The sequence below is a fragment of the Chiloscyllium plagiosum genome, chromosome 25, assembly GCF_004010195.1.
Source record: "Chiloscyllium plagiosum isolate BGI_BamShark_2017 chromosome 25, ASM401019v2, whole genome shotgun sequence".
NCBI lineage: Eukaryota > Metazoa > Chordata > Chondrichthyes > Orectolobiformes > Hemiscylliidae > Chiloscyllium > Chiloscyllium plagiosum.
In genome coordinates this window covers 23,031,442-23,048,250 of record NC_057734.1, presented here as the reverse complement: position 1 = coordinate 23,048,250, position 16,809 = coordinate 23,031,442, and the positions used below count along the sequence as shown (strand labels likewise).

The 16,809-nt window shown below is 37.6% G+C and overlaps 1 protein-coding gene across 1 annotated transcript in view; it reads right to left on the bottom strand.

The window, feature by feature from the left end:
• pes (pescadillo) overlaps positions 1 to 16,809 on the bottom strand; it is a 56,013-nt gene that overhangs the window by 14,005 nt on the left and 25,199 nt on the right. Inside the window, exons 5-10 of the mRNA XM_043715655.1 lie at positions 10,962 to 11,133; positions 7,417 to 7,506; positions 4,216 to 4,332; positions 2,308 to 2,388; positions 2,129 to 2,218; positions 591 to 721 (exon numbers count right to left, since the gene is read on the bottom strand). Of these exons, the coding sequence (XP_043571590.1) occupies positions 591 to 721; positions 2,129 to 2,218; positions 2,308 to 2,388; positions 4,216 to 4,332; positions 7,417 to 7,506; positions 10,962 to 11,133 (681 nt within the window). The remainder of the gene's footprint in view (positions 1 to 590; positions 722 to 2,128; positions 2,219 to 2,307; positions 2,389 to 4,215; positions 4,333 to 7,416; positions 7,507 to 10,961; positions 11,134 to 16,809) is intronic.

The window sequence follows — 16,809 nt, the reverse complement described above, 5'->3', positions numbered from 1 at the left end:
TTCCCACTCCAACCTGTTGCTACTGAGTCATTCCCCTGCAAATTATGCACATGGATACTGAGCAAGAACAGAGGTGGGCTCCATATATTCTCCTATATATAATCAAATAGCTTATTGACATTCAGTGTCTCTGGAATCACACTCAAGTGAAATTGGTCAGATTGTGAAACTGTTCCTTCACAAAATTCATTGCCAGAGGACAAAAAGGATAGAAAAGCATTTAATTGCTTTTTTTTTACTAATTTCATCATAGTCATCAATTATTATGTTGACCAACTTTATCAGACAATTAGCAAAACCTCTTAGACTTGAAGATACAAGGTTCAATGTATCAGTTGATGCACCAAGTAGCTACATTTAGGGGATAAAGAGTAGGTGAAAATGTGCATACATCAGTGAGAACAGAATTGGTTTGGCCTCATGGTCAGTCAACCTCAGTCAGTCAGTCAGATAACCAATGGAATTGACAAATGAATAATGGTCATGAGGTACAAACTGTATCCCAGAAGCAACAAGGTGACACCATCAGAAACAACTGAATGGGTTGAAGGATTAAAAATTGTTCACATACAATAGAACTAGTAACATACCTTATGACAAATGCCAGTGATTCACGTGGAACTTCTCTGTTTAAGAAAAACTTTAATCCCTCAAATAACTTCTTCTGTTTTTCTAGCATTTGTTGTTCTTTTTGCCTCTCTTCAAGCAGTACTGCATTTTCCTGAATAAATTATACAAGTTACTCCAGTGTACCATATTATTTTGCCACTGAGAATAACCTCATACTCACAAATGACAAACTGCTTCTACAACCTGGCAAACATTCAGTTTTAATCAGACAGACATGCACTTATAAAAACCAAAAGAGGTATACAAATCTATTAAGTTTCTGTAGGTAGAAAGTACAGCTTTGTATTTCACTGTTAACATATTTGTCCCATAAACACTAACTTCCAAACTAAGTTTGAAAACTGTATTTTACTGTGTTATTAACAAATCAACCTGCCAACTTAATTTGACATTGGCTTAACATTCCTTTCCTTAGTAACAACATACAAATGCCTCAACGTGAGCTAACAGAATACTAAGGGAAGATTAAACACACGCTGAAAGCAAGTTTTTAATAGACAATCTGGTTGAGTGCACAAAAACAAACTAAAACCTGAACGCTCATAAGTCTTCAAAGAGAGGCCAATCTCGGTGGTTTTGTAAATCATTCAAAAATGTCACAAGGTCACAAAGGATATGGCACAATAAAAAATTATTTTTTCAAGTGCTATTTTGGGAGGAACAATGTTTATTTGTGTAATATTCAGTTATGTTTGTGTGCCTTGGGAAATTAAACAATTTATTTTTATTAAAATGGACCCCCCACTTTTGGAAAAGGTTTGACTTTTTGATGATTCCTTACCTAAGTGGTAACGACTTGTATGCAAGTCTCAAGAATGAACTTTTGTAGATACAAGCCCATAGACTTTGAAAGTCTGAGGTACTAAAAGTTTTCTTTTAATTTACACTTGTAAACTTTCAAGGAAGACAAGTTTAAGTTAGTTCTGTCTTGATCCAATAGTATCACAATCAGCAGTCCACTCCAAGTAAATTTAGGTCCTGTGTAACAAATTGTTGAAATGCTAGATGGGGAAAAATTCAAATAGAGTAACTCTAAGCTGATTAAATTCTGTGTTCATTGCTCTATGGTGCATTCATATTTTATAGCTAGTATCAGGTTTTTACTTTCAGCATGCAATTGATGCATTTTGGCAATTTAGAGAATCATTACTGGGTGAAGGCCTCCAACTTCAACAACCAAGACCCTATAATTACTATTTTCAATGTCCTCTTGATAATAGTGATAATTAGCTCCATGGATGTAAATAATTGTCTGACTGCAATGGTATATTAAAAAAAAAAGGATCTGTGCTACAACTGTAGAATTGATAGTTCTTATGGTCGTCCAGGAAACAGTTCTGCTTGTACTAAGCTGCCCAATCTTCTGTCATGATAATTTAATGAGGCAGAGAGCAAATCAAACACCAAAATATTTAAAATTTAACTGAGCAAAGGAGTTTTCTTTCTCACTGAAAAACACATTGCTCAATAATGGCGAACTATACTGGTTTATACTTACTTCTTCTGCAGGGAACTCATCAGGTACCACGTCATCCTCTTCACTTGAGGATATCACACGAGCTAAACTTGCACCCAGCGCAGCCAATTTCTAAGTAAATCACAAAATCAACATCAGTGCTTTGAATAAAATAGCAATTTTTTTCTGAAGGTCAGACTTCAGCCAGGTTCACCACTTACCTCCATATAACTTTCAGAATCCATTGCATATTTCTCTTCATTTTCTTGCTTCAGGTCACTTTCTTCAGCATTGTTTTCAAGCTGAAGATAAATTTTCAGTTTAGTTAGTTTTGTGAAATAAAATGGAAAAGAATCCTCCAAACTTCTCAATTCATAAATCTGTAGTGAATCACAACAGTAGCTACAATATGGGCTGCAGTACGCAAGAAATACAGGCATAGCAAAACAACCAATAACCACAAAATGAACTTCCTACTTTATGGGAAGACTCTAAAACAGAGTGAATACAATCCCACATTAAAATGGCTACACTTACAGGATAGAATAAAAAAAAAGTACCCAATAAGCATATATGTACAACATATCCATTTTATAGCAAAGAGAAAAGATTTGCTAATCATACAAATATTTCATTATATTGCACAACTTACAATGTTTTGGACATTTGTCAATTTTGGTCTAAAGTTTAAATGTAATGTTTTTAGCCCTTTTTGGTCTTCAGTGATTAGTTTCCCAAACTGTGATAGCAACTTGACATTTTGATGAGCCAGATCAGATTTATTTTACTTCTCATCTTTAACTTATTTAACTTGTCTGGAGCTTAGCAATAACGAAACACAAACACATTTTGATAAATTTATTTCTGAATTCACATTTTTACACAGTGAAAATATGTAGTCCATAAATTATAGATGAATGATTTTGCAAATATGGAAGCTACGTATTAAATCCTGTCCAGTATTTTGAATGGTGCACAAATTAGACAGCATTTTTCCCCCAAAAATGTATTTTTAAAAGAAACAAGTCTCAATAGTTAAAGACTCACAGTTCTCACTCATGACCTAATGAAATATCAACAATGGCATTTTATGAATTTATGCATTTAAACAGCTCATAATTCAAAAGGTCACAAATGGAAGTGAATGAAGAATATTCCACACAAGGGATGATATGTGCATATATCCAACAAGGGGGCTGAAAGAAATGCAACATGTTTCAACAGTGTTTGTATGTGCTATCCAACAGCTCAATGCAAAAACAAAGCAAAGCACTTTTGCCATACCAGGTCAAGCAGTGTGCTTCAAGAGCTGGTTTTACAAAGCACCAACTTTGTTTCATGCTCATGTAATTGGTTATCAAATCAGTGCATAGGTTTGTGAAAAAAAAAACAAGCATTTTCCACAGGGAGATTCCCTTACTTTTCAGGCAACACTACTCATTTGTCTACCAGTAACCAACTGAAGGGCAGTGCTGGAAGAGTTTTGCTAGATGATTGCCCACTAGCTTTCTTAGGGTGTGGAATGTACCTAGCAAACATTTCAACCATAATGAACATTCCAAAAGTGTTTATGCTTGAAAAAAAAAGTACAATGTTAGAAAAACAATCACACCGCATTCCCTTATCACTTTTAAAGAACTATTCCAGCATTGAATACCACAGTACTGTCATTATGAACAAGACGGTAAGTGGATAACCACTGCATGTGCAAAAAGGTAGAACTTTGGCCTTTTGTTGATTTAGAAAAATTCTTATCATTTCTGAGTAAATGACTTCTGTTTAATTACTTAACACCTGTTGAAACATTAATTCAGTAGAAACATTACAATTGTGGAATTCAAGTTATTGAAACAATAAAATTACTTTGTACTTTTGATGATGATCAATGATTTAACAAAACAGGCTGTTCAGTCATTAATACTTTCACTGCCCTAAATATGCCTTCCCATCAGACTTGGCCTACAAACCAAAGAGAACAGAAAAGATACAGTTGCACAAAAATTGAAGAGGGAAGATGAACATATATAATTGAAATCAGATCATTCAGATATATATTACAAATATGAAGTTGCAAATCACCTCTGGATCACTTTCAAAGATTAGACTTTTGTCAAATAAATTTAATCTACCTTTGGGGGATAAAGAAGATTGAGGCTCTGGTACAGTCTAAAGTTGACAAATCCAAGAAGGGTTGTGAAAAACTCTGTGAATGTTGCCATCACTCTATAGTCCACATCTGTGGGATGCTGGAAAAACACAATTTTAAAACTTAGATTAAAGAAGATTTAATTGAATTGTATGACTTAAATCTGGACACACAGAAGTCTTTTAAATGAAAATATCTGTTTAAAGAAAATCATGCTTTGTTCCACTTGGGAACTACAAAATCTAAATCAAAAGGGGTTTTCATTATAAAGTTAAGCTGTATGTAGTTTGAACAATACATGAAATCAGCAAGACATCCAAAGCAGGAGCGTAAGGATCTACCTGAATAATTTGCTTGGTCAGCATTGAACAGTGGTAGATTAATAGCTAAATATCACAACAGTACCCCAGATTCCAGTCTACCAGTGAACAACACAAGATTAGCAGGTACTGTTATTTTAAAAAAAGCAGAAAATTGGTTGGTTACTACTTTACAGTTTTGTAATTATAGTAAGCATTTCATTATATAGGGCATTAACAACTTGGAACATCTTCTAACTAGCATTATTTTTCAATCTTGCCAAATGACACCAACCTATCTGGCACGGTTTTAACGATTTCAGAACTGTTCACTTTCAAACTTGGCTGCTGCAAACAGTTGCTGCAATTTATGATGGCACACTTTTCAATTTTCTGTGTGTCTTTTTCTTCAATGACAGTAAAATCAGCATAGAGCTGTGGTGTAGAGAGCACATTATCAATAGTGCTCCCTCATAATTCAAAACTGTTGGCACGTATAAGGGACATTTCTTTGGTCCACTGGGAGAATGAGATCATGAATAGTTCAGTCCATCATTCTATGACCTGGAGATAGAGTCAGCCTGATGGCAGACAAACCTCTATCAAAACGTGAGAATTGTGATTAACCATTTAACAAACAAGTATTACATTCTCATGAACTACCGATTCAGTTAGTTTTAATAGTTTTAAAAGAGCAGTGCAGTCCAATCTCCTAAAAAAGGATACTATGCTTTATGTATTTCTTCCAACATGTACTACTATTTCTACTGTATTTCCCATCTACCAAACTGAACTCAAGATCCCATCACTGTAAGCTAAACTGCCAGATTCACACAGTCCATTTTTGGAACAGCAGTGCCAAAGTTAAGAAATATCACATGATTTTCATATGGGACCATTCAAACAATGAATAAAAGGAATTGCTAAGTTCTTTGTTCATCTACCACCAGGCATAATGGAGGCTTTATTGCTAGAAGCCAGCTGCAGTGCCCATACCAATGTTACAAGGGACTCTTTTCAGTAAATGAAAGCTTTTAAAATATTAAAAAAACGCCTACAGCATTGCAGTTGGCTAAACAAATGACAGGCAAGAGGTGGCCTGAGCCTAGTAGCTGTCCAACACACCGAGGAATGCAACACAAGAATTACATTTGACAATGGTTTTAGAGAAATGTTTCATTTAAATTAAAACCCATTGATGTCCATACTATTAAACTACAAAAATCCTATATTACAACTAACAGATTTCAAATATATAAAAACTAATATAATCCATTTTACGAAGGAAAGAAAACATTCTGATCAATTTTATTATTACAATATTTCTTGGTCAAGACCACCTTTAGTTACCTTCACAAAATTGCTCACACTTTGAAGGCCAACCTGGTATCCCAAATTCCTGACAAAACAACTGAAGGATATTTTTACTACATACAAATGTGAGTCTTAATACAAAGAAATTGTTCAAGATATTGTGTAGATTTGTATCTAGATGACGAAGGCTTGGATGAACTTCAACTCAGCCCACTGTCAGCATATCTGCAAATTTGTGGGGAGACCAGCTTTCCCCGAATCAAAAGAAATCCATTAGTCAGCACCTTTCCTGCACTTGTTGGCTGCCATAAAAATAGCCGAGCAGCAGCAGAAGCAATATTAATACATTGCAGTTTAATGCTTCAGCAAAGATACACTCAATGTTTCTGCACAGTTAGAACAGTTGTGGAACAAAAGTGTCAAAACATTTATGCTTGTAATAAGTTGGGGTTAAATAAAAAAAACAGACTTTTTCCATTCATTCAACTTTACGTGGATCTGTCGGTTTGTCCTCATTGTCAAAGCAAACTTGGAGATTACTGTTGACCAGGAGCAATCACTTAAATATGATGAGCTGCTGTAGTGTTTCTCAATCTCAAACAGTCAGTCAGTCAGGACATTCACTAACTTAAAACTATATCTGAGGCGTCAAATCACTAAGTAGCTGTTTTTTTTTGTATTAAAATTCAAAAGAAAATAGCTTAGGTTGGAAGAGGTGCAGCGAATGGCCACAATGCCCAGCATTGCCAGTCAAACATATTTGGAGGAAAGGGAATGAGAGTGATTAGTCATTTCAGATAGCTCGTGGATGATTTATAAACAACCAGTCTCCAGTAAAATTCTATGATTGCAACCAAATCTGAACTTCACTTCAACATTAATTGTGAGCAAGCTTTTACTCCTGGCAATCTTGTAACTTTAGCATTAGAATGCCAAACAATTGTTATCTAGTCAGCCTGTGTTTCTGAAGTTAGACTGACTTGTGCTTTAGTATAGCATGTGAAGTAATCCACAATTATGTTCTGAAACCTGAACCTGCTATGATAACAAAACTGACTTGAAGGAGCACTTCCTTCCAAATTCCACATCTAAACATACAAAGATTAATTTTCTACAAAACAGCAGCACTGGCTTAATTCTTGTTTAAAATAAACAGGACTTAATCATTAGATGCACTGTTGGTGCAGGCAAACATGTTCCCTTAAAAAAAAGCATTGAGCTGGGATGAAAGTCACATTTTGAGGTGGTACAAATGCTAACAAAGATATTTCTCCAGCTCTTTGCCACTATGTAACTACCCAATTCTTTTCCCTCAAAACAGTTTTCTGGGGCTATTGGAAAGTTATTGCAATATTATGAAATTTACAAAGGTCAATTCAATGGCTAATAGTGAAATGCTGACAAACATTTGCAAATAATCATTCTAGAGACAGCCAGCCAACAATAACAGAAGCTACCTGAAACAATACACACTATATTTCAGCATATTCACTCACTATTGTTTTAAAGGGTCACTACACACTACTGAACAGAAAAAATGCAATCTGCCAGACGGCAGTCTAAATACTTACATCGTGTGCAAACGTATAGGGCACAATCCAAGTTATCAGTTGACCAAGAATTTCAGCCTGATAATAAATTCCTTTGATAGATAAGAATACCTTGTAAAAAAATTATAATCCATTAATTTAAACCAAAAAGATAAAAAGAGGTTGTCTCAGTAAACAAAAAAAGAGCAGTGTAAATGATTTACAACAGCTTTTTAAAATGTATTATGCAGTAAATGTTTGTTATGCAATTAAATTTGGACAATTATTTCTTAAAAAAGTATAATAAACTATACCACCAACATATAAATTTTAATTTGCAAAAAACATATGAAGTATCGATTCATTGGACTCAGAAGAACACAGCACAACTTCTATTAGTAAATCATTTCCATGGTGTTTCAGTGCACATAACATTTCAGCTGCTTATAGTCAAACAGCATGGAAACAGACCCTTTGGTCCAACTAGTCCACGCTAACTGTATTCCCAAATCTAAACTAGTCCACCTAGTTTGGGCCATATCCCTCTAAACACTTCCTATTCACCGAGTTATCAAATGTCTTCGAAACATTGTAACTGTACCAGCATCCACCACTTCCTCTGGCAGGTCATTCTACACACAAACCACACTCTTAAAAAGGTTGCTCCTCATGTACTTTTAAAAATACCTTAAAAATATGCCCCTAGTTTTGAATTCCCTCACCTTAAGGAAATGACCCTTATCTATATTCCTCATGATTTTATAAACTTCTACAAGGTCACCCCTCAACTTCTTATGCTCTAGTAAAAATAGCCCTAGCCTATAAAACTTTATTTTCTATAACTTGCATATAACAATCCTCAGATTCTATTAAGTTTCTTTAATCTTCCAATTTCAGGAGACTGCTAGCTAACTAATTGGCTGCCAGTCTATTGGTGCTAAATTCTGTTGTTATAGATTAAGAACTTCCTAATTTGAAGCAATGGGAGTGCCCATCAACCCCACTTTATTTAAATTCTTCTGCCAATTTCATGTCCTTACCTTCTAAAGGCATTGACTATTTGCTGCTTATGGTTTCTTAGCTGTCATGAACAAAAGAGCACAGTGGCTTATTTCACCATGCTATACTTGAATTCAGATTCTGAGTTACAGTTCCACATGCAACAACCTTATGAAACAAAGACCCAGGTAAATTAGAATCTAGACAGTGAGCACCTGCTATTCACCTATACCAAGTGGGTCTGAATGATCAACACATTCACACAATGTTAGCTAAATTACTCCTGCAAGAGTCATAGAGATGTACAGCACGGAAACAGACCCTTCGCTCCAACTCATCCATGTCGACGAGATATACCAACCCAATCCAGTCCCATTTGCCAGCACCTGTTCCATATCCATCCAAAGCGTTCATATTCATATACCCAATCAAAAACCTTTTAAATGGTGCAATTGTACCAGCATCCACCACTTCCTCTGGCCGCTCATTCCATACACGTACCACCCTCTGCGTGAAAAAGTTGCCACTTAGGTCTCTTTTATATCTTTCCCCTCTCACCCTAAACCTATGCCCTCTAGTTCTGGACCCTCCCAACCCAGGGAAAAGACTTTGTCTACTTATCCTATCCATGCCCCTCATGATTTTATAAATCTCTATAAGGTCACCCGTCAGCCTCCGACGCTCCAGAGAAAAAGCCCTGGCTTATTCAACCCCTCCCTATAGCTCAAATCCTCCAAACCTAGCAACATCCTTGTAAATCTTTTCGGAGAATGATCCTCAGGCTAGTCTAATGACCAAATTTCCACAGCATTTCTAATGGAGGTTCTCAGTTTCTCATAACAGTGCCATGGGGACTGTTATGAAGAAGGCAGAAACTATTCTATGATATCTGGAGACAATACAATGCATGGGTTTCCTCCAGGCGCTCCGCTTTCCTCCTATAGTCCAAAGATGTGCAGGTCAGGTGAAATGGCCATGCTAAATTGCCCATAGTGTTAGGTGCATCAGTCAGGGACAAATATAAAGTGGGGGCATAGGTCTAGGTGGATTACTCTTCAGAGGGTTGGTGTGGACTTGTTGGGCCAAAGGGCCCGTTTCCATACTCTAGGGAATCTAATCTAATCCTAGTATAGGTCTTCAGGTCACAGAATCCCTACAATCCCCATTCGGCCCATTGGATTGCCACTGACCCTCTGAAGGCATTCCACCCAGACCTAGATGCCTGACTCTATTCCTTTAACCCTGCTAATCCACCTAGCCTCTACTCTTTGGACACTACAGGGCAACTTAGCTTGCCAATTCATTTAACCTGCACATCTTTGGACCATTGGTGGAAACCTCAGCACCCGGAGAGAATGTGATAACCCCACACAGACACCCGAAACTGGAATCAGGCAGCAGTGCTAACCACTGAACCACCATGCCGCCCAGTGATACCTGTTTTGAGAAAAATCAGAAAGAAATATCTGATGTTTTAATTAGTCTACACAGACAGGAGGGGAAAAGACATGTTCAAAGAGTATACTGTCCACGCCTTTCCTCTGCTTCAAACCTTTTCAGTTCTTTAATCAAACCCTTACTCTCATATTCTTGGTATCAGTCCTATTGCCCTTTTCTAGTGTAAGGTTTGTTTTTGGCGCAAGGCAAAGAGAATAATAACACAACAATCTAAAGACTAAGTACTGAGCCACCTAACTCCTGTATTCTTATAGTCTATGGTTTTAACTGGCATTCATTAACCAATGCCCTTTTTTGGGTCATCCTGAGATTGCATGAAAAGCAACAGATAAAAATGCAATATTCCTTGTTTCTATTTGGCCTAAAATTCTGGTGGTAGTTCTTTAGGTTTCTTCACCACAATGGAATCTGACCTAATTCAGGACTTAACACTGCTGTCTTTACACAATGACAAATCTCTTTTTGCCATTTATCTGCCCAAAATAGATCGAAAACTGGCGACACTTCCTTTGTTATTTTTGTATTGCAAGCAAATCCAACAAGCACCTCAGATTTTTCTGAGGATCATGTTGCTTTTCATAATCATATAAATAGTACTCTAATCATCAATGCAATTCAATTCAATTATCAATGAACTGAAATTGTTAGCTGATAAATTTGTAGTTTATCAAAATAACATTAATGTAAATATGATAAAATATGAACAAATAAAGGCTTTCAGCTTTTCCAGCATTATTGTTTGAAACTGACATTCAGAATCATAGTAGCCAAGACTGATTTAGCAAAAACTTTCCAGGAGTATTTTGAGTGGCTTTCTGTCAACACTCTAGCTCTCTACAGCAATACCTCCATTTGTTGGTATGATTGCTAATAATCGTGACCCAAATACTTCTCCAGAACCAATCCACCCATATAACATACAACTTGCATGGTTTCAAACTCTCACTGCATTTTAATGTTGTAGATCTGGGAAACATGTACACTACCACTTCTTGTAGTTTATACTGGCAGCAAAAGTTCCAAAAATAAAAATCAATAACCCCACCATCATGCTAAACATAACAACCCCTCTTTCTCCATGCCCACATTTCTGGAAATTATTTCATAATATCAGATTAGCTGAGACTTACCTTTCGAAGTGATCTGGAGGCAATAACAAAATTCATAAACTCCACTGATAGGCGCCGACATAACTGAATTGTATGTACGTGACATTTACCCGTGCGAGGGAATGTGGCAAATAGGAAGCACATAGACAAGGCATCATCAAGGTCACGGAGTGCATCTATGAAGGTAGGATACCTTAAAGGTGAAAAAAATTAAAAACGATAAAATCTTTTCAAAATTTTGTCAACAGGAAAAACAGGAGCCATAACATTCAACATGAGTTAAAAAATTTATGGATTGAATTAGAGCATGGGAGAAAGTAAATAAGTAAATCAGGGTTTCAATGTATGCATGTGAAATCATAGAGTACAATTTAATAAAGATTGGGGAGTTACTATCACAGACTACCATGTGAGATTATGACGCTTTTATGACAACAAACCTTGTTGAAATAAGGGAAGGATGAGGTGTTCAGAAAAACAAGGGTGATATTTTTGTTTAATGAGAACATTACAATGCTCGTGGAAAGCAGACTGAAAGAATATTGCTAGTCTATCTTCCCTGGATTCAGGAGTGTTTTCAGAGGATTGGAGATTTGCAAACAATATGCTCTTGTTCAAAAAGGCTGCAAACATAGCCACAGCAATTACCTATCAGTTGGTTTAACTTCATCCGTGCAAAAACTTCTAGAAACAATTATTTTGGATAGGTTTAATGGTCACATGGAAAAACATGGGCGAATTCAGAAGAGTCAAATGGATTCGCTGAAGGGAAAATTTCATCCAATTAACTTGGGAGTTTTTTTTAAAACATAACAGAGAGAGTTGATGAGGCATACATATAGATTTTAAAAAGGCATTTGATGCACTACCACACAACAGACTTATGAGGAAAGCTACAGGTAATGGAATAAAAGGGACAGTAGCAATGTCGATGGTTGAGGTGTTGAAAACAAAGTAACGGTTAACAGGTATTTTTCAGGCTAGAGGAAGGTTTCTAGTGAAAGTCCTCAGGCTTCAACTGGAACACTGCGTACAGTTCTGGGCACCACTTCTATGAAAACTTGTGAATACATCAGAGAGAATGCAGAAAGCTCTATGAGGATGGCTCCAGGGAGAAGAAACTTCAGATTAGTGAAGTTGAGACCTTCTCTTTGGAGAGAAGACAGAGACGAATTTGATAGTTTTCAAAATCATGAGAAATCTGGTCAGAGTATACAGGAAGCAATGGTTCTCAATCAAATATGATTAAGAACTATAGGGCAGTTTTACGGTGTTATGCAAAAGGAACAAAGGCAAGATGAGAAAGGGCTTTTTCAAAGTCAAATGGTTACAGTGTGGAATGCACAGCTTATCTACTGTGGTGGAGGTTCAATCGAGGCATTTAATTAAAATAATCACCTAATGTGTAAGGTTACCAGGAAAAGATAGCAGATTGACAATAAGTCAAAATGCTCAAGAGAGCCAGTGCAGACAGGATGGGGGTGAACGGTGTCCTCCTGGACTGTAACAATTCTAAGATTCTGTGAACAAATACAGAGATCACTAAAGAGATATCTGTAAAATTTGTAAATCGTCTCATTATAACCTGGATCAGAGAATGGCAATTCTCTTCTCAAAAACATAGCATATCTAACTTCCTGAATTACACAAGAATATTCTAGTATATTTCTAAGCTCACACAAACAATGCACTGAAGGAGGAGAGTGAGAGAGGAGGATTAGGATGAGGATGAAGAATGAGGTTAAAGTCTTGAACAGTCTTATTTGGGATGAGGGGTGATGACAGTCACCAGTCATGTTAAAATGTAATTAACGTAGTGGAGAACAACTGAAGTCTTAGAGTAGAGTGAGGAATTGTCCTGAGTGTGTGTTTTGGAAAATTGTAGTCTCTGACCCAACAACTGTCAGGTAATTGTGTGGGACTGCCTTTCAGAGCAGGTTTAAACTGCCAACTGAAGCCAGTAGACACAAATCACTAACATAACTGAATACCACAGTTCTTTTTAAGTCGGATATCCTAACTCAGCATAGTAATACATGCAAGTATTTTGAAGAACTTAAGACTAAATGGCAGAAGAACATGCTCACCACATCACAAAATGTGACCAGGTACACGCAGTGAACGCTGGCTTTATCAGTGATGTCCTCGTCGAGCAAGATCTATGGAAATTTTAAGGTTGAGGGAAACAAGTTGAGTTTAGGGCAGAGGCATCAGGACCAGAGATTAGGCACAATTTTTTTTTGTTCTGGAGAGAATGTGAGCCTTAGTCTGAAGTTACAGTGGGGAGGGAAGAGGTCAGACTAGTACAGGGAAAGCAGGAATCCAAGATATGGTGCAGAAGACAGCAGAATGGATAGCACATGTAATTTTTGCACAGACAACAGGGAGCCAAATCCAGCCTACCTGCACACTCAAGATTGGGCAAACCCAGACTAGGGGGGTTGATATGCTGGTAAAATGAGATGTTAAAGCTGCTGTCAATACTGGAAGAAATATAACCAGCTTGTCTCTTTTGTAAATTCTTCAATTCCATAGGGCAAAAAATTTAGATGACTTAATTTCAATTAAAATTGAATCCGAGAACAGAGGGAAGTACAGGACAGGTGAATGCCATATAGCAGATAGATGAGAAAGAAGGAGAACTCAATATTTTAGTGACAAGGTGAGACAAATAGTTTCAAAGCCAGAAAGATTTGGGGATGTAACTATAAAGCTAGACATAACTCTTACCAGTATCTTTACAATTGTTGACATCTCAAAATGCTTCACAGACAGACAGATTTGATGCCAAATTTGAAAGGCAGCAATGTGGAATTGAAGGAGTTAAAGTTAAGCCAAATAGTTTTAGAATGCTTCTAAAAGGACTGGTCTGGCTGAAGGTTTTAGCAGCAAAATTAGTTGCTAAGAGTGGGGAAAACGATACAGAAGGTCAGGATCAGAGGGAATGTGCAATTTGAGAAGAGTGAATAAAAAGGTAGGACAAGGTCATGGATGAAATTACAGGTGGGTATTTTGCATTAACTTAACTGGGAAACAGGAGATGTCAGTGTTTCTAAAAGGTTTTAAATACTTACAAATCCTATTGTTTTAAATGTAAACAGAAACCTAAAAGATAACAGTGCAAATGGAGGATGTATTAACAGATTGCTCGTCAATCATTAACAGTTAGAAGAACACCTTGAATTATTACTCCCCTAAAAGCAAAGATGCAATTTTGAACAGGTCCTTTAAAAACAAAATATATGTGAGGTAATAAGTGTTCATAAAAAGTTGTTTTTAAGAATACAATGATTCCACATCAGCAAACACCATGAGAAGCTTGTTCTGGCATTAAAATCACTTTTTAGAAAAACAAAAACACTTTCTGCATCAAGTAATTTAATACCACATGGGAAAATAACAGAAGATACAAACTTCCAATAAAATTTAAAAAGAGAAAGTTTGTTGTTTGTGGGGTAGGAGTACACAGAGGTAGGCTGAGGTAAAAGAGCAAAAAGCATATAGATAAGGAGGCAGAGAGAGGCTGGAACAGGCAGTATAGTGCAACCTGTAGCAGTCCAACAGCAGAATTAAAATGCATCATTGGTAGTTACCACTGAAAGTAGTGTAAATTATTGGGTAAGTATCATGTTGAACAAGGGTAGTTGGATGGACTGAGAAAGGGAAAATCACAAAGGAGATAATTAGATTTTCCAAAACTCAAACATCTTTGAGGACACCTGATTGACGTAATTCGAGCTATGCTCTTTTGCAGTTATCCAAACTCCTTCCGAGATGCTTATAACTTTGTAATGTCCCTAACCACCTTCATTGTTGTTTTTTTTTTAAAAAGGTCAGAACATTAATTTGTTACATGCACAATGTTTCACAGCTGAACCAAAGCAGAACTCAGAAGCACAGGACTCAAACAGAAAACCAAAAATGATTGAAATCTGGAATTTAAAATTAAATCAAAGGATTATCTTAAATTGTTGCTTAAGCATTGACTGATTAATGTTTACAATTTCCTGTTTTCATTACCAATGAGAGCCAACGGTTAAAGTCACTGTGTTTCCTCTCTTAAGTACTATGCTTCTCACAGCTAGCTTGTCTACTAGTATGTCACATGGCACTATTTAATAAAATGGAGAGGGGGTAGTTTGGGGGTCGGAGCAGGGGTAGGGGTAGTGATGTGAATAAAAAACACATTCCAAAAGAGCTTTCAGGGTCAATGAGGACACATCATTTTTTTAATATTCCCAATTAAACGAGTAGATGTGGGAGCTGGCTGATCCCATTGTGAACGGCAGTGACCACATCTGCAGCAAGTGTTGGTTGCTGGAAGAACTCCGGATCAGAGTTGATGATCTGGAATCTGAGCTTCAAACACTGCGGCACATCCGGGAGGGGGAGAGTTACCTGGATGCTTTGTTTCAGGAGGCAGTCACACCTGGGAGATTAATTAATTCACATTCAGCTAGTGATCAGGCACAAAAGAGTGTGACTGTAAGTGAGGCAGGTAGGGGGAACCGGAGTTCAGGAGTGGAGGAGCCTCAGCCCTTGACCTTGTCCAACAGCTACGAGATTCTTGCTCCCTGTTCGGATGAGGAAAAGGGCTCTGGACAGGATGAGCCAACTGACCAAGGCACCATGGTGCAGAAGGCCATTCAAGAGGGGGGAGCTAATAGACAAGTAGTGGTTATAGGGGATTCTATAATTAGGGGGACAGATAGTATCCATTGCAAGCCGGATCGGGAGTCTCGCATGGTGTGTTGCCTGCCCGGTGCTAGGGTTTGGGACATCTCTGACCGGCTTGAAAGGATATTGGAGCGGGAGGGGGAGGATCCAGTTGTTGTGGTCCACGTGGGTACCAACAACATAGGCAAGACTAGGGTGGAGGACCTGCTTGGGCATTATGAAGCACTAGGCAGGAAATTGAAGCACAGGTCCTCAAGGGTCATAATCTCCGGATTACTGCCCGAGCCAAGTGCCAATTGGCATAGGGACAAGAAAATTAGGCAAGTAAACACGTGGCTAAGGGATTGGTGTGGGAAAGAGAGATTCCACTTCATGGGGCATTGGCATCAGTTTTGGAACAGGGGGGATCTGTACCGTTGGGACGGTCTCCACCTGAACCGATCAGGTACCAATATTCTAGCGAAGAGGATAAATAGGATGGTCAGTAGGACTTTAAACTTCTGAGTTGGGGGGAAGGGAAAGTCAAAGCGACAGGGAGTATGGAGGTAAATGGCAAGATAAGCAGCAGGATAGCATGTTTCCAGGCGGATTTAAAATTGAGGCAGACCGAGAATGCAGTAAAAAGCAAGGATAACTTAGGACATATGACTTCCAAAATCTCTAATGATAAGGAAGTTAGCATTAAGGCACTTTACCTGAATGCTCGTACCATACATAACAAAGCCGATGAACTAATGACACAGATAATAGTGAATGATTATGATGTAGTAGGCATCACAGAGACTTGGTTACAGGGGGATCAGGACTGGCAGTTAAACCTCCATGGTTTTTCAACTTATCGAAAAGACAGAGAGGTGGGCAGAGGGGGTGGGGTTGCCTTGTTAGTTAAGAACAAAATTAAATCTATGGTATTGAATGACATAGCGTCGGATGATGTGGAGTCTGTGTGGGTGGAATTGAGGAACCACAAAGGCAAAAAAAACAGAATTGGAGTTGTGTATAGACCTCCTAACAGTGGTCAGGACCAGGGACATAACATGTACCGGGAAATAGAGAAGGCATGTCAGAAAGGCAAGGTTACATTGATCATGGGAGACTTCAATATGCAGGTGGACTGGGTAAATAATGTTGTTAGTGGATCTAAAGAAAGGGAATTCATGGAATGCTTACACGATGGCTTTTTGGAACAGCT